This window comes from Schistocerca gregaria, chromosome 7, assembly GCF_023897955.1.
Source record: "Schistocerca gregaria isolate iqSchGreg1 chromosome 7, iqSchGreg1.2, whole genome shotgun sequence".
Classification (NCBI taxonomy): domain Eukaryota; kingdom Metazoa; phylum Arthropoda; class Insecta; order Orthoptera; family Acrididae; genus Schistocerca; species Schistocerca gregaria.
In genome coordinates this window covers 73,001,034-73,020,355 of record NC_064926.1, presented here as the reverse complement: position 1 = coordinate 73,020,355, position 19,322 = coordinate 73,001,034, and the positions used below count along the sequence as shown (strand labels likewise).

At 38.9% G+C, this 19,322-nt stretch overlaps 1 protein-coding gene across 1 annotated transcript in view; it reads right to left on the bottom strand.

Annotated features, from left to right (window-relative positions):
* LOC126282289 (mucin-5AC-like) overlaps positions 1-19,322 on the bottom strand; it is a 758,596-nt gene that overhangs the window by 53,719 nt on the left and 685,555 nt on the right. The window contains exons 9-10 of the mRNA XM_049981941.1: positions 15,843-16,080; positions 2,832-2,960 (exon numbers count right to left, since the gene is read on the bottom strand). Coding sequence (XP_049837898.1) covers positions 2,832-2,960; positions 15,843-16,080 — 367 coding nt within the window. The remainder of the gene's footprint in view (positions 1-2,831; positions 2,961-15,842; positions 16,081-19,322) is intronic.

Sequence of the window (19,322 nt, the reverse complement as noted above, 5' to 3'; positions counted from 1 at the left end):
AATCAATTAAGATTCGAGCCAGGAGCCAACATATCAACTGTGACACATGCTACAACCTTAGTACAAGTTAGTTTAATTGTAATCAAGAAGGAAACTTTTAACAAACAAAGGGAACTGACATCTGGAATTGATGGAGTCACTGTTGCCTTGAGACTGAAACATGGTGTGAGTAGCAAACAGCTTGCTGCAATTGGCACATTGGCAGCAATACACTTCTAGGAACAGACTGTGGATGGAACACTGGAGGAAAGTGGTAGAGGTACAAGCAACCTCCATGCCACCAGATGATCATTTTATTAGTACACCTGGTGATGGCAACATGACCAATACTGAAATATGGTGCCCTTTGGGCACAAACATCTGGCAGTCCACTTGTATATTATTTCCTTAAATAAATAGTTGTTTTATTGATAACTCTCCTCTGAAGCTGACAAGAAGCATTGTTGTCAATATTATATTGCTTTATTTCAGTTGTGGTGCCATGGCTAATGTGAGTGGATGTAGTCACACTGTTGAGAAAGGATTAGTGATGTGGGTAAGAGTAATTGTGGATGCTAGAACATCCACAGATATGAGATAATGAGCATTTTATAGGTTGCTTTGAGAAGAACCCACTTCATAAAGCAACCCTGCCTAATAGGGAGAAATGTACTTTTGTTTCAAACAACCCCCCCCCCCCCCCCCCACACACACACACACACATGACTGCAGTCTCAAGCAACTGAAGCCACATTGTTTCAGTCGCCAGAGATTGCAGTCAAGTATGTGTGAGTTGCATTTGGTGTGGGTGTGTGTGTGTGTCATCTATTTTCGACAAAAAAGGCCTTGCTAGCCAAAAGCTTATTTGAAACAGTCTTTTTGTCATGCCTATCTGCGACTAAGCACCTCCGCTGTATGTTGGGTAGCAACTTTCCTTTCATAATATTGTACTTTTGTTTCAGGCAGTTTAAAAGACAGACTACACAGTGCACATAGAAAAAAAACAGGAGATTAAACATGTGCTGCTGTCACTTAATCAAATGAGCAGTCTTCAATGAAATCCACTAGCAAAAGAGCATCTGAACTTCAAGTACCGTGAACAATAATGCACAATATTTTTAAAAAAAGATTTTAAAATACAACGATTTCGACTGATGCTTGTGAATGAATTGTCTGACAACAACATGGAGCAGCAAGTTGCATCCTGCCATGCTTTGTTAGCACAATTTCAAAATGCCGTACCTTACTCAAGAGTATTACCTTCTGATGAAATGTACAATGTACTGCAGTTCACATAGAAGGGACCGTGATTTTCTGCTCTAAGGATAATTCCCATTATGTGCAGGGGTTTGAAAGGAATCCACTTCATATAATGAGACGGGCCAGGATATCATGGCAATCTTTATTTGGACCACATTTTTTGGAAGACTAGTTGGATAGAACATGTTATTTGGACATGTTGGAAACGTGATAATATTCAGGTTGAACATAAGGCAGTCGTGGCTCATACGTGTATACTGTAGGACATAGATCCAGCACACACAGTTATTCAGGTGATAAACAATTCTGAGGTTGCTGGACTTGTATATTATTTCCTTAAATAAATAGTTATTTTACTGATAACTCTCCTTTGAAGCTGACAAGAAGCATTGTTATCAATATTATGTTGCTTTGTTTTAGTATTGCTTTATTTCAGTTGTGGTGCCATGGCTAATGTGAGTGGATGAAGTCACACTGTTGAGGAAGGATTAGTGATGTGGGTAAGGGTAATTGTGGGTGCTAGAACATCCACAGATGCATGATTCAGCAACATCTTCAACACCAGTTCAAATGGCCAGCATGGATCCTGGATCTCCCCATGCCAGACAACTCATTATGGGTTACAATCGAGTATAGGTAGTTCAAGATTGGTACAAGATTAATGAAGAGTTATGGAAAAGTGTTGAGGAAAACTTGTAGCATTAATTCCTCAGATGCTCTGCATATACAGGTCTGCTGAATACATAATTTTTATGTACTCCAACATACAATATAATGTTTTAACCCTTGTATATAATACAGTATTTTGCACTTGACAGATTAAAAGGAAACAGTGGTTCAATATGTGAACATTATGAGAATATGGGCATATTTTAGTCACAAATCTTTCTTTTTCTTCCATCTGTAGCAATCAATTCAAGGAATGGATGGCAGCAGTCCTTAAATCACAAATCTAATCAAAATAAATAATCAGTATTAAGATAGGTTTTTACTCACCACAGAGATGAGGTGTTGAACAGCTGACAGGCATATTATTTAATAGTAGGCTAGATTTAACAGTCCACTATTAAATGTGCCTGTCTGCATTCAATGCCTCTTCTATGTGGTCAGCAGCAATCTGTCTTAATACTTATAGTATTATTTCATCACAGGTTCTCTTTTATACAAAATAAAGGATAATGTGGTCAACAACAAAGAGTAGATGAAATTGACTATTACCATTAAAAATTTAGTAATATCTGTTTGACACTACGTGTTAAAAACTAGTAAAAATTATTTGAGTCATCAATAGTAATATGTTCAAATCAGACAATTAAACAAGTTGTGAAGGGATATCTGTTTTGCTAATGTTTATTGGCAATCATCTATAGTTTTGTGACTCTCAGATATTGTAGATGTTCACCATGAGATAATATTTTAGTAATGGGTTTCATACTTAATGCTAAGTAACTTTGCCCACATGCTTATCATTGATCTTGTTTCAGATATGAAATGGCAACATAAAATATTGAGGATACAATTTTGGTATTTACTGAAATTATCCATACAGTTCACAGTTGATAAAAGTCATCAAAATAGATATTATAACTCACATTTGTTGTAAATATAAGGCCACCAAAGTATCCAAAGACAGATACTACCATAACCACCCATATCTTGTAGCCCCTCAGACTTGGAAAACGGTCAAGCAGGGCTGTTGTAACAGTCTCCATTAGAGCAAACTGAAATCAAAGATACAAGTAGGGCTATGATAACAGAAAAACAATTTATATTTGAAGGTTAGTAGTATACCACTTTCTACCAGGGAGAAATGGATTATATTTCTTAAAGTTAAGGTTTGGTTCGGAGTTCACTGAAAATTGGAAATCAATTATGACACACAGTTAAGATTCAGTGTCCTCCTTGTCTCTACATAATTCTTTATTTTGTGTTTGGTGCTCTTACCTTTCATTTTGCTTCTGTCCATTTCTCTCATCCAACCATCCTCCACTTCTGTTTTATTTGTTGTCTATTTATTTACTACCTAACTTATAAATCCTTTGGTAGTAATTTGACTAAATAATTGACAGTAGAATAACAGAACACAAATCTCCAATAATTGGGGTGCTAATATTTCCTGCTTTAAATGTAATCCACTTGCGCAAAATAAATACACACATCAAAAAGCGTTTTTCATCACCCTGGTTCCCAGAACTCCTGAAGATAGATGTTGACTGTGAATATTGTATCACAGACACAGTCCCTTTGACTGTTCAGAGATGTCACTAAACCCACATAAAGTTGTAAATATTAGACAGAGGGGGTCCAAAAGCTGACCAGTTCCAGTCATTCCACCAGTAAGGAGGTACACGGCTCGTGTTGTCTGTAGGTCAACCATGCCTAGATGGTCAATAGCATGGTTCAATTGCATCTGCATTGTTACTTTGTGCCAGGAAGGACTCTCAACAAGGGAAGTGTCCAGGCACCTTGGAATGAACCAAAGCAATGTTGTTCAGACATGGAGGAGATACAGAGAGACAGGAACTGTCGATGTCATGCCTGACTCAGGCCACCCAAGGGCTACTACTGCAGTGGATGACTGCTGTCTATGGATTATGGCTCAAAGGAACCCTGACAGCAATGCCACGATTATAAATAATGCTTTTCGTGCAGCCACAGGAAATTGTGTTACAACTCAGACTGTGTGCAATAGGCTGCATGATCTGCTACTTCACTCCCAATGTCTATGGTGAGGTCCACCTTTGCAACCACAACACCGTGTAGCATGGTACAGATGGGACCAACAACATGCCAAATGAACTGCTCAGAATTGGCATCTCATTCTCTTCACCAATGAGTGTTGCATATTGTCAGAGACATGTTTGGAGGTAATCCAGTCAGGCTGAGCACATTAGACACACTTTCCAGCAAGTGGAGTGAAGTGGTGATTCCCTGATGTTTTTGGGTGGCATTATGTGGGGACGACGTACGCCTCTGGTGGTCATGGAAGGTGCCGTAATGGCTGTACAATACGTGAATGCCATCTTCCGACTAATAGTGCAATCATATCGGCAGCATATTGGCGAGGCATTTGTCTTCATGGAAACAATTCGTGCCCCCGTCAGTCACACATTGTGAATGACATCGCTCGACTAGAGTGGCCAGAATGTTCTCCAGACATGAACCCTAGTGAACATGCCTGGGATAAAACTGTGTGGTGGACCGAGACTCAATCTCATGACCTCTGCCTCTCGCAGGCAAGTGCTCTACCCACTGAGCTACCCAAGCACGACTCTTGCCCTGTCCTCAAAGCCTTACTTCTGCCAGTACCTCGTCTCCTACCTTCTAAACTTTACAGAAGCTCTACTGTGAACCTTGCAGAACTAGCACTCCTGAAAGAAAGGATATTGCGGAGACATGGCGTAGCCACAGCCTAAGAGAAGTTTCCAGAATGAGATGGTTGGTAGAGTACTTGCCCACAAAAGTCAAAGGTCCCGAGTTCAAGTCTCAGTCAAGCACACAGTTTTAATCTGGCAGGAAGTTTCATATCAGTGCACACTCCACTGCAGAGTGAACATTTCATTCTGGAAACATCCTCCAGGCTGTGGCTACGTCATGTCTCCGCAATATCCTTTCTTTCAGGAGTGATAGTTCTGCAAGGTTCCCAGAAGAGCTTCTGTATAGTTTGGAAGGTAGGAGATGAGGTACTGACAGAAGTAAAGCTGTCAGGATGGGACGTAAGTCATGCTTGGGTAGTTCAGTTGGTAGAGCACTTGCCCGCGAAGGGCAAAGGCCCCAATTTTGAGTCTGGTCCGCCACACAGTTTTAATCTGCCAGGAAGTTTCATATCAGCGCACACTCTGCTGCAGAGTGAAAATCTCATTCTGATGCCTGGGATAGACTGAAAAGGGCTGTTTATGGATGACATGACCCACCAACTACTCTGAGGGATCTATGCTGAATCACCACTGAGGAGTGGGACAATCTGGGCCAACAGTGCCTTGATGAACTTGTGGATAGAATGCCACGACGAATTCAGGCATGCATCAATGCAAGAGGATGTACTGCTGGGTATTAGAGGTACTAGTGTGTACAGCAATCTGGACCACCACCTCTGAAGGTCTTGCTGTATGGCATGGTTTTCATGAGCAATAAAAAGGGCAGAAATGATGCTCATGTTGATCTCTATTCCAATTTTCTGTACAGATTCCAGAAGTCTCGGAAACAAGGTGATACAAAACTTTTTTTTGATGTGTGTATATTCTATTGCAGATCACCTTTTAAATTATTCAAAAACTACATCCTTCACCTGAAGTGGGGGAGTGTCAGAAAGAGAGGCTCCATCAGCACAACTGCATCCTTCTGTACACATGCATGATTCACAAGCAGATTTCACACAGCATTAGCTACAAAACCACATAATTATCTATGAACTGGCTAACACATATCAATCTGGAGTACTTTAACAAATTTTGTCATCTTCATACCTTGAAATGAGATCTAACCGATCTAGTAATTTTTCATACCACCTAAGGTAGCTTTCTGTCACCTTTCCAATCATCACTGCCTCTTGCACACACTCCTACCCTAGACCACTTTTCTTGCTACTCATTTCATATCTTCAGAGAAACACACAAAACACTCACAAAAATGTTTGCCCATTTATTTTGTATTCAAGCCACATTACGGTCCGCTAATTTTCTGCCATGCCCGCACCTGCCCCCTCCCCTCTTGTAATTACAAAATTGCACAAAAGGAGTTTGGAAGCTGGTCACAGCAGGGGTAAATCAATCTTCCAAAAGCCCCTTGACTTCAGCGTTTCACCCTGTTCCCAAGAAGGATGGTTCCTGGTGCTCTTGCAACAACGCCTGCACCATACCTGACTGCTATCCTCTATAGAATCCGCTAAAGCCTACACAAAAATCCTAGTTGCCCTGGAGGACATTGAGAAAACAGCCATAATTGCATCTTTTGGCCCATTCAATAGTGCAATCAAGACATCCAGCCTATACGATGCTGCACAGACATGGCAGCAATTTTTGGACAATATCCTCCGAGGCGCACTGGGATGTTTTGACTACCTAGATGAGATACTCATCTACTCCAGGGACCCAGGGAACGCCACCAACACCTAAATGATTTTTTTTCCCTTCTACACAAAGCTGGAGTGATCCTCAGCATGGCAAATGTGTTCTCCAGTCAAGCAAGATTGAATTCCTCAGGCACTTAAGTCTCTGCTGCCTGCTCCCGTCCCTTCCCCAAGACAGTACAGACAGTAGCAGACTTTCCGTACCCTACTATCTCCAAATGTCTTCGGCGTTTTCATCAGCATGGTCAACTCTTTCTGTCAACATCTTAAGGACGTCACTGCCATTCAAGAGCTGCTTACTACAGCACTTCCTTGGACCAGGCCACGACTGAGTGTTTTTTTTTTTTAAAAGTAAATGGCACCTCACCAATGTGGCCCTTTTGGCCCACCCAACTGCTCCCCTCACAACAGTGACAGATGTGAGCCAGATGGCTTTCAGGGCCTTGCTACAACAACGTGTGGACAACATGTGGCAGTCACTCAACTTCTTTTTGTCCAAGCTCTCTGATGCACAATTCCACTGGGGTGCATATGACCATAAGCTGCTCATAGTCCACAAAGACAACTGCTCTTTCCAATCTTCAGTTGAGGCACATGCATTTACAATCTTCACAAACCAATGCCCACTCATCTCTGGTTTCTGCAGATGACATAAATCGGATCTCACCCAGACCTTTTAAGCTACAGGAGCACATTGCACAATTCACTACTGAGGTCTGGCATGCTGCTGGCATCTATAAAATTGTGGCCCATTGCCTTACCTGCTCCTGTGCCATCATCCAACCCGCAGACTATAATTCCCTGGCTGCTTCTCAGGAGGGTGACGCACCGACACCCTTCAGAATGCCAACTCTGGCCTCAATCTCCAGCTAGGATTCATAACCTTCTCTGACCACAAGATCTGGTGTGATGTCGTCTTGGATCCTTCACATCCTGGTGGTTCCACCGATCGACCCTGCCCCTTTCTCCTTCCTGCCTTCTGAAAACTGCATTTGACCATGTCCATTGCCTTGCACATTCAGGTAATCCATACTTCTGCCACCCTCATGAAACAACACTTTTGCTAGTTGGGCATTCAATGTGACAGCAGCAACTGGGCCCAGTCCTGTGTTCCGTGCTAAGATCGGACAGCATGTTCATTCCCCTGCAGCTGCCTTCCCCCCCTCCCCCCCCCCCTTCCCCACACAACACCATTTCATGCACGTACACTAAACACTGTTGGCTCACTAACCTCCTCCGTTGGATGTTGATATCTGTTAACAATTATCAACTGATTTACATGCTGGCTCGAGGCCACCCCTATCCCTGATATTTCAGCTAAAACTGTGGCTGCAGCCTTCATTCAGACCTAGGGATCCCAATTTGGAGACCTCCATGACATTACTACAGATCACAGGCACCTGTTCACCCCTGCCTTCTTCTGATCTCCGATGGCCACCTGCGGCTCCAATTTCCACCGCCCTACCAGCTACCACACTGCAGTAAACGGCATGGTGGACCCATGCCACTGCACGCTTAAGGCCGCCCTTACATGTTATTCTCCGAATGGTCTGCTACTCTATCTCTAATACTTCTAGGCCTACAAATCACACACAAAACCAAACTGGGGACTTTTGCTGGCTGGTATATATACAGTCACTCACCATCCCTGGCAATTTTTGGAAGCAACCCCACTTCCTCCTGACAGCACCATCCCAGGTTTTGTGAAGCAGCTCCAAGGCTTCATGGCCCAGTTGCCACCAAAACCTCTGCAACTTCATGGTGAGCATCATACCTTCATCCACCATGACCTCACAGCACACTATGGGTGGACAATACCAGCCACCATCTGTACTCAATATTTGGCCCCACATGGTGCTGCAACATGGGGTCAAGATGTTTTCCATTTGTCTGAAAGGAGTGCAAGAACTGTCTCCATTGACAGGTTCAAGCCAGCCTACGTCCCAGAGGCCCCCCTTCACCACAGCACCACTGAGGTGAGTTGCCACCACCTACCAATGGCCCCAGTCACAGCACCACTAGTCCTGTCTCGAATACAATGCAGGCCATCACTGTCCTCTACACTGTTCCCGACATCTCATTGCCGATGTCGTGTGTGATGCACCCCAAGCCGACGCTGCCTCTGGCCCACCACCAACCGCCTACATGATTGACACATCTTCCAGCACTTGGGACCCTGATGTCACCATCACACTGTCCTTTCACAACCTCCAGCCGATGAAAACATCGCCCTGGCTCCACCACAGGTGCCCACCACTCCTGAAAGAATGCCATCACCACCACCACTAGCACACCACTGGAGCAGCAACACCATTTCAGACGCTCCCAATGCTCTGCACAGGAGATGCCCATGCCCCTCCTTTCACTGGAAACCATAGCAACTCGGGCATGCCCCCCAGCAAGCATCCTGTCAGCTCCAAACAGTCCTATGCATGGCTGGCACCTATATTTCCTTCTCAGTAAACAAGTGCAAAGTGACTACCAGTCAAGGTATTACCACATCTCCTCAGCAGCCTCCCTGATCACTCTCGCTGGATGTAGATCATACACTACCAAGCTTTCTGGATGCTACATATGCTGAACTGTTGCTTGGGCAGTCTCTTCTCCCACTTTGATCAGGCACCATCTCCTGGCTGTGCTCTCAGCAGATCGTCCCACGCAATGACACATGCCTTGCATCGTCATCTGCTGTACTTTGCTGGATTACGTATATACAGCACAATTTTACACTTGCATCCAAGGTCAGCATTTTTTGTGGTCCACTTAACAAGACGAGTGCTACTGCATCACTATGGCATCTTCTCAAGTCATGTTCCCTTGGGAGGCTTCCCTTGACTGTGTCTGTACCAAGCCCGATGTTGGAAATCTGGTTCATCCCGCTGATATCAGCATCTGGAACACTGTGCGCAGTGTGGTGTACATAGTGCAGTGTGCACCAGGCAAGTTTATTACTGTTCCATCCCTGGCCATGTGGCACCCCTTTACTGCCAAGCACGTCACTGAAGTGAGTCTTCTCATGCCGTCAGGTGATGTTGAACAAATTCTGCCCTATTCTAGGGCTCTGCCAGAAGCAAGGACCCACCTTGATTAAGAGATAGTAACTTATTAAATTTTATTGTAGTTGTTAGCTTCTAGGAATACTATCTCCAAACCAGCTCGCATGCCTCTTTTGGCACATCTCGTCACTTATTGTTGTCTTTATTAATTAGCAGGCCTCTTTATACATGTGTGCCCCTAAGGAACATAGAAGGGAACATTTAAATCATTCCTTCAGGACCTAATATTTTTGCGAGATTCTTCTTTCTCACTTTTCTAAATCTTCTAATACTGTTTTGCATCTTCATAAAAGTAGTGTTTCCAACCTACAGAGGGCTTCTGATTTTACAACTGTATTATAATTCCTTGATTTAGCTTCACTAGAAAGACATTTTTTACTGTAAAGCCATCTAACTTCCATGTATTCTGTTTCATTCTTTTCAGTTCTGATTTTAATTGCTTCTTTTTCACTTTTTATGTTTATATTTTGACCCAGATATTTAAAGTTGCCTGTTTTTTGGTGTTGTATACTTGGTTCATAAAATTCTTGATGAGTTACTTTCATGGTCATGTATTCTATCTTTTCAAACAATATTTGCAGACCTGCATTTTTAGCTATCTCCTTCAGTAGTTCTAGTCTTTTCATTGCATTGTCTAAGGTTCAATTTATTTCTTCTTTTGATCTACCCAGCTTTGTAAAGTTAATTTATCTTTGGTTTTTTTCATCTATTTTCCATTGTCTTATAACCTTTTTCAGAACACAACTGAATAACAAAGATGCAAATGCCTCCTTATCTGACTCCTGATACAATTTGGAAGGGACTAGATTCTGTGTTTGTAAGAGTTTGTTTAGTTATTTTGAGTTTTCCTATCTACTGAAAATTCCTTCAAGGTTTCAAGGAAGGAGTCCATCTATTGAAACATATGCCTTGTTTTAAATCAGCAACTATAAGCACTATTTTTATTAGATATTTTCATGTAACTAATTATTTGTTTAAGGTTTAGGGTTTGCTGTGGACAGGATTTGTTACTTCTAAATCCAGCTTGATACACTCCAGTTTGTTTATCCAACTGAGTATTTAATTTTTGCAGAATGACTTTCAATAATATTTTGTATTCTAAGGGTAGTAATGAAATTCCTCTGTAATTTCTGATATCTGTTTTGACCCCTTTTTTTAGAAGTGGGTAAGTTAATGCAGCCTTCCAGTTTTCTGGGATTTTTTTCCATGTTTCGGACATAATCTGGTTTTTCTTTTGTAATTCTGTAATGAGATCTTCAACAGATTTTCGAATTGCTGCTGTGAGACTGTCTTCACCTTGGGCTTTATTAGTATTATTATTGAAAGTGCATTTGTGTTTTATCATCTTGTAGATAATTAGTAGAAAATTTTCTGTGCTAGGCTATGAATACATATGGTGAACAGTATCACATTTATTTACCATTGGTTAGTCACCATTAGTCTCAGGTAATCAAAAATAATGTTTGTTAAATAGTTAGTCACAGTTAATCAGGCATAATTAGATTCAGTTGCAAACAGTCACTATTCATAATCAAATCATAGATTTAGGTTAATAATAATAATAATAATAATAGTAATAATAATAATAATAATAATAATAATAATAATAATAACCAATGCTTCCCAACGTTTTTTGGTTCCTGACACCTTTTAAATTTCAGAATTTTTCTGCAGCACCCCAAGTCAAACATTGGTCCATCCAATGAAACTGAAGTGCACAGTTGGTGCTGTTAGCTTAAAAATATAATTATGAAACATATATTTTGAACAGATTTACCATTAATATAATTAATAAGATGAAGGAGCTTTCTGTTCTCTACACAACTTCTAAAATTGTGGAATCAGATTGAATATATCTATCCTTATTCCTGTTCTACATTAATTTTTGAACATTCAGAACTGCATGGTATATACTTCACAATGGATTGTCAACATTATTCAATTGATTTTTATTCATACTCTCTGTCTGTCTTCATTTTTGCAACAGCCCAGGGCATCATGGGACAGATATGGGAATCACTGGCTACTGACCTATCGTTTTTTACTATTGGACAATGTCAAATTGAGGTTGATTGTCATATCAGAACTATTGTTAAAATAAATGCAGACTGATGGAACTTCAAATTTCTTAAATGTCACTGTGTTTGCTGAAAATTCCTGTCATCATATTTTATATCGTCAACACAGTAATAGAATTGTGCACCATTTAGATAATCAATGAATTCAAAAATTATACAGACAAAATGATTACATAGAATACCAAAATGAAGGAGATGACATAGGATAGACAATTAGTAACAGAGCAATTCTAGGAGTGGCATCTAGCAGAGAGCCAATAAGAAGCGTGATAAGAAGTTATCAATCCAGCTGCCAGGAGGGACTCAGTCAATGGCAAATCTGTCAGTGAACACTTAGTTTGATAATATTCTTCTCGGGTATGCAGCCGGATCGTAACGTCTTCAAGACACAATATTTCCGCGGTCCAACTGGCTGCCATCTTCAGGTGAGAGTGCTGGTGCCCGATCTCGCCGGAACTGACTTCCCAGCGAAATATTGTGTCTTGAAGACGTTACGATCCGGCTGCATACCCGAGAAGAATATTATCAATTATTACGCTGGGAAAGCCTTCGTAGTCTCAACACTTAGTTTGCTTAATGGTTGGAATAGTTTATAGTGAGCTAATGATGTTCACACCAGTCATTAGAAACAACATTCCAGTTCTGTTTCGAAATGCTTATTGATCATAAATTTATCAGCACATTAATGATTCCCTTTCAGGTTAAATCAAATATAAACTGGCATAAGCATGAAGTTACCTATGTGAAATATGTCAGAAGATGTAGTTTAAGGGGGGGGGGGGAGGGAGTGTGTGTGTGTGTGTGTGTGTGTGTGTGTGTGTGTGTGTGTGTGTGTGTGTGTGTGTGTGTGTGAGAGAGTGAGAGAGAGAGAGAGAGAGAGAGAGAGAGAGAGAGAGAGAGAGAGAGAGAGAGAGAAAACTGTGGAATGAGTCAGTATGTGGTACAAAGGTACTAGTGAATTATTTTAGTGCCAATTGTCTAAATAAGTCCAACATTACTTGACATAATAAATAAATAAATTATTGGAAAAAGTTATATGTAATGAAATTCTAATTTGAATGGCTTGTATTGGCTGTTATGCAAAGAAAAACAACTTTTTGTTATCAATAAGTACACATTTGGAAGCCACAAAAAATGAGCAGATGTATCTAAATGGATACAAGTTAGTATCACATTGCTGTAAGAATAACATGGAGAAAGAGTGGAATAAAACCCAGATGACAGATCTAAAAATAACTGCACTGAACAGGTCTTCAGGAGCTGTACTTTAGCAACACACTTTCAAACTTATAAGATAGCAGATCAACATTCTAAGGTCCCCAGTGCAAAATGTTTAAGACTTTACTGACCAAACACAGACAGTACTAATAAGTGTTAGTAGAAGTAGTTGTATGTGGAGATTTCAACAATAATTTCATCTTGGATAGTTATGACCTAGGACAAATTGAGTTAATGGTGTGCAGCTTCAGTTTTCACCCCACAGAAACATTCCCAGCAAGAATATGAACACATATGCAATGGCGATTGCCAATTCATTTCTAAATTCAACTGTGTTCCATGAAATAGATGTACCCATAATAAATGTTTTATCTGACCATGGTGGTCAAATGACATCAACGAAGCACTCCAATCAATGAAGTTGAACTAATAAGGGAAAAATTAAAATATCACAGGCAGTCTGGCCACAATGACCAGAGACAGTGGCCATATCTGTGTAGATTGTGCTTGTGTAAATGTGATTGTTTTCGACTTCAGAAGAAGGCCTTTTGGCCAAAACTTTAATATATAATGAACGGTCTTTTGGTTATGCCTGTCTGTGACTCAACATCTCCTCTGATGAGTAGCTGTCTTGGCTTTTCATAATATTACTGTTATATCACAGAATTGTATACACTGACACAGACTACTCTGCAAGTATTTACAAGTTGAAAAATGGGAACAATTTTACCAACAGCACACAGTAGATGACAAAATTCTTACAACACTATTAATCCTGTTTTCCTTTAAAATTATCCAGGGTCAATTAGTGTGGAAGCTAAAAGAAATGGCGGCTAAAATCTAGAATCAACATATTCTGTGCCAGGACGGGAGAGGTTAATTTATTACCAATGACTGACCCTAGCCTAGACTTAAAATTACTACAAGTAGTACTGGAAAATTCGTCACTGTGTCATCAAAAATGCAAAAAACATGTACAGTGCACATACTAAAAATAAGGCAAAAGACAATTTGGAGTGTTACTAGCTACAAAATGAATAAATCTGATGAGGTGAATGATATTCAACTCACTGATGACAGTTCTAGTGAGACAGATGAGACTATATTTAAAGTGTTGACGATTAAATTCAATGAACTCTTATGTGTTTTCGTAGATTTTCCTGGCGAATGAGATGCTTGAAGGTCTCTTGTACATGCAGCCGGGTTGACTGGTCAACCTGGCTGCATGCCCAAGAGACCTTCAAGCAATGAATTCTTACTAAAAGTACATGAAAACACGTGGTTAAAGAACGGTCATCAGAAGGAGATCTGTCAGAACATTTACAGACAGGCATCATATACTCCACCACCAGACATCAGTTTCATTAAATTATTTGTTAATTAGAGCACAGAAAACTTTATGTCACTAAGAAGTAGTTACTGTTCTTGGCATGACGGTACTTCAATCAAAGTCCTAAAAAATATGCCCTTTAAGAGTTATCTCTATAATTGAGTCAAAGCATATTTCGTGAATGATTGAAATATATGTTGGTAACTTTCATTTATAAAAGCAACAGATCTCTAATTAGAGGTCCATCTCACTCCTTCCTGCATCATCGGAAATTGATATGAAGAAAGCTTACATCAGAAAATTGAACCACCTCTCTGAAAGTAATATTTTAACAATTGCTTGTACTTCTACAAAAACAACTTATGATTTCACGTGTCCAGTTACAGGAGAACTAAACAAGATAAAACATTCTGCTGGCATTTTCCATGATCTAGCCAATAGCTTTGATTGGGTGGATCATAAAATGGTGCTATGGAAACTAAAGGCAGTCCCCTTACATATATGGGGTCATGCCTTAACAAGAAAACAAAGTGTTACACTAACAAATGATACATCAGGGAAAATACTAAATTCAGAGTTTGGAAACATTAAATAGAGTGTCCCTCACTTTTCCTTGCTTGATCTGCTCCTGGTCTTGGCTTGGCCTACATAAACAATTTATCTGAGACATTGAAGGACCCTTAAAAATGGTTACTGAGAGCAAAATTATACTCACAATCAGCCCAAACATACCCATAGCAAGAGAACAGAGGAACATAAAAAGACAGACTCCAACTCTGCGCATTATTGTTTGGACACCAACCAAAAATATTCCATACATGTCAAAATAGTGCACTACTCATGAGCAAGAGCAGGTATACTTTCAGACCTTTTTGCAAGGGTTATCCAGAACTGCTGCTGAAAAACTTAACAGCCACTCCTATCTCACCACATCTGGATTTGCCACAATATCTAAAGGAGAACTACGTTTTATCTCAGTCCCATGTAATTTGTATGAAACACTATCCTTGAATAATGTGAAAATTCCTGAAACAGCCACAACTCTCCGTTCAATAGTACTGCCAACACTGTGTAGTGAGAAACACTATATTTTACCTGTAAACTACCACACAGTACTCCAACAATGTCTCATATCAACACTTAACTTCTTTGTTGTACCTGCATTTACATCAATACTCTGTACACTACTGTGACATGTATGGCAGAGAATATTTCCCATAGCAAATCTACCAGTTATTGGGCTTCTTCCCATTTCATTTACCTATGGAGCACAGGAAGAATAATGGCTTAAACACCCCAGTGCCCACTGAATTGGTTCAATCTTAACTTTACTGTCCACACAGGAGTGATATGTAGGGGGTTGTAATATATTTCTACATTCATATTGTAACATTTTGGTTTATCTTGAAACACTACTTAACTTATTTGATGGTTACAGATTATTTGTTTCATTCATACTAGGTGATACATACAACATAACTGAAATGGTGACATTAGAAAATGAACCCATAACCCAAAACCTAAGTCATGTAAAATAAAACACAATTTTGTGAAACACATGGAAAAATGTGTCTTTTCTTGTATAATTATTTACAACATTTCACCAAGAACCACAGTCAAACCAGTAAAAAAAAATTACAGGAACTTAAAGGCAAAATGATGATCTCAAGGGCAGGAAATAAAAATAAAAAAATGAACATGACTTATTTTATGCAGAAGTGTAAGTTTCTCAGCAGTGCTCCTCAAGATACTAATACAGAGAAACATTGACTGTGAGTCATGAGAAATAATATGCTAATAATACATTTAAGATACACACAGACAAGAGCAGAACAACTGCAAAAGTCTCATACCTGTGAGTCGAGGCCCAGTGTAAGTAACATCACGAAGAAAAGCAAGGACCACAATGGTGAGACAGGTAAGTGTGTCACTACTTCTGGATAAACAATGAAGGCTAGCCCTGCACCCTGATCCACAACTTTTTTTACTTCCACATTCAACTCATGAGCAAGGAATCCAATCACAGAAAAAATGACCAGGCCCGCAAAGAATGACGTCAGTATGTTTGATATGGCCACAATAAGAGAATCCCTGAAATATGTAAGACATCATTAATTAGGTGTAGATGTAAAGTATACATTTGACAGCAATTTAGCATCTCTTTGTATAAATTTACAACAAAATATATACTTATGCTATACTCTCCACTTACATACCACAGTAAAAATGTAGTGTATTACATCTTTGATTGGAGTAATAACATGTGAAAGCATTCATAATAACAATATGTGTTGAAATTATTGTACAGTCAGACACATTTAGAAAAAAATGTCACTGTTGAGATTTTTGGAGTGTCCTTTATGATAATTTAAAAGGAAATCGGAAGGAAAAATATGTGCAAAGACATTGAAATATGAGAAGCAAAATTAGGTCAATGAATACATTAAAGATATGTAAGGGAAACAGAAAGTAAAAGATTGGGGTTTAAAGTCAAGACTTAGAATTCATGGCACTGAAACAGATAAATAGGGAAGGCTGTTTGGCATTCTGTGTAACAATGGGGTGAAAATTAATTACTAATGATGTCAACACAAATGGTCAAATGACATGCTATTTCCTTTATATTACCCTCTATCTGTGATTGCCAATTTCACATAGAAAATTACTATAGACAACTAATCAGTTCTTTGCACAAAGTATTATAAAATCTGGTGCCCCAGTCAAAGAAGCTCTTAAAAATGTGGACAAATTAATCAAACCCTTTCATGGAACAGTATATTAACAGTTAGTGGTTGTTCAAATGACACTGATGAGCATTAGAAAGTGTTTCAGAGGAACACAGTGGGCTATCTGAAATGCTTATTGAAACTAACACCCAAAACGAATGTAATAATTCATCCAGTAGTTCTCAGATATGATCCTTACAACATCAACAACAACAACAACAAAACAGCTCTGCTAATTGCTTCATGAGAGAAAAAAATCAGTATTGCTGCAAATGTGTGTAGGAAGAGACTGACTGTAAATTTTGAAATGGAATGACTGGAAAGAAACAAATATAAAGTTCAACATCTATACCTGAACAACTGAGACAACATTCACATTTGAAATAGGCTTATCTGTTTTATACATATGGTCAAAATTTTAAAAAAATAAGTAGAGTAATAAATGGACAAACAAGTAGCATAACCAGCATCGTGAAGTGAAAGATCTAAACAAGAACAGACAGACAATTATGGGTCAGTATGTGAGCATAAACAAGCACATAGGAAGAATCAGAAACACAGCTGGCAAGCAGAATTTCAAACCAGCAAATACAGCAACAACACTCTGGTTATTAGAAAGAGGTTGGTCAAAAACGACTATAAACTGATAGTGCCAAAACAAAGCAAGAGTATACATACACCTATGAACTGGTGTGCAAATAAGAAGAGAGAAAAAGCAGTATACTAGTGATCTGAATATAAACTAGAGGTATGTGCTGCTGTAAACAGGACATACAGCTACCAACTTGTGAATTAAACTGACCTAAAAAATGTATCACCATGATGTACAACCCCTGCATAGTAACATGGGAATGGTCAATCCGACATTGTGATAACATGCCGCATAAGTTTTTCTACAAGAAGAATACACCAAAGGAAACAGAAGTTAAAGTTTTAGCTGCTAAGATACACTGCAACTATTTAAAAAAAAAATAAAAATAAAAAAATAAAAAAAAACCTCTGAAATTGCCAGATCAATAGTCCACCAGGGGCAGCCCTTCCATAGCTGTAGCAGACAGCACTTGCACGAAATGGTGGGCATATATCCTCAATTAATAGTACATCAGTAAAGAGATAAAATGGTACAATGCAATCATGATTTGTACAGTGAATTTCAGTTTCCACTCATAATTTCTCTGACACAACTGTTTACAGTTTATATTTATTTGAATTTGTTACTCATTTAATATCCATAATAATTAGCAGTTGCCTTTACAGTGTCAGTAAGGTTGACAGTAGAGATAAAATAATTTTCTTTTTGTTTTCTTCAGATATGCTTGCTAATAGCATTTGTCTTTGTGCAGGTTTCAGTGTTTTAAGTAATGTAGATCTCAGTTAGTGTTATCAATGTTGCAAAGATGAAATATGAAGAACATGGTATGAAATTGAAATCACCCACTTCCACTGAGGACCTACATATGTGTCGTTTATTAGTTAATTTCTTGGACATTCATTCATATGATGTGGACATTTCATTAGAAATTGTGGAGACAGTAGAAGCAATAGGAAATAACTCTGACAAGTCCATAAATTGTGGTTTGAACTAAGATTGTTGAGCTAATTAAAGTCCAGAACAAAAATTCAGTACATTCCTAGCCCAAATAAAACATGTACAGGTAATAACTCTCAATGGCAAAGAAGAGACTCTAAAGTTTTTGGTTAAATGAAGAAGAGAGAAAACGCTTGAAATTAATTGGTGTGCAAAACCCATTTTGTTTCATAATTACTGATCGTGAATTGTATAAATAGAAGAAATATTTACACAAGTTTGAAATATACAGCAAAGTGAAACTCACGAAAGTGTCAAAGAAAAACTATTTGAAAGATTTAGAGTTGCTTGTGAGAATTAACACATCTTTACCAAGAGAGATCTATGAGACTGCACATTGTGAATTGTGAGTGAAATGAATATTAGTTATTTTCAGGGTTTTGCAACCTGTTTAAACAGATTCAGGAAATTATGTGGAATAGGAAGTTGCAAAATTACAAAGTTCCCTTCAAGTAAATGTGTGAAGGAGATGTGATTAATAGGTAATACTACAGAGAAATTTGTAGCTGATGTGAAGATCAAGCTCCTTGTTACCCCCTAACATGCTTTGTTTAAAGCCAGTCAATTATATTTCATGCAAAAACTGTGCATGAGCTGCATTTTATCATTTTGAATAAAAAAAGAGACAGCCATTTTGCAGTCAATGAATGCTACAACATTTTTGCATACAATAATGCCAGTGATAAGTATCAGTGGATTACTATTTACACAGCCTTATATCTGTCTTCAGGAACCTCAAGGCAAAATAGGACCAAAAATTATAAAAAGTATTGTTTAGTTCCAATAATCTTGTAACTGACATAGCAAAATCTGGAAAAATGGGAGAGAATTATTTTCAACATTAGATCTTGAATATCTTCTTACCAGATTCAGAAAATAATTCACTGCTTTTGTTGGTCTCTTGATCTGGACATAATGACATCTCAGTCTGTAAGAGGACAAAAAGACTTAATATAATTCGCATTCCACCCGAATTAATAGTGTGATTCAGACTGATGATAAAGAAATTATCTGACAGT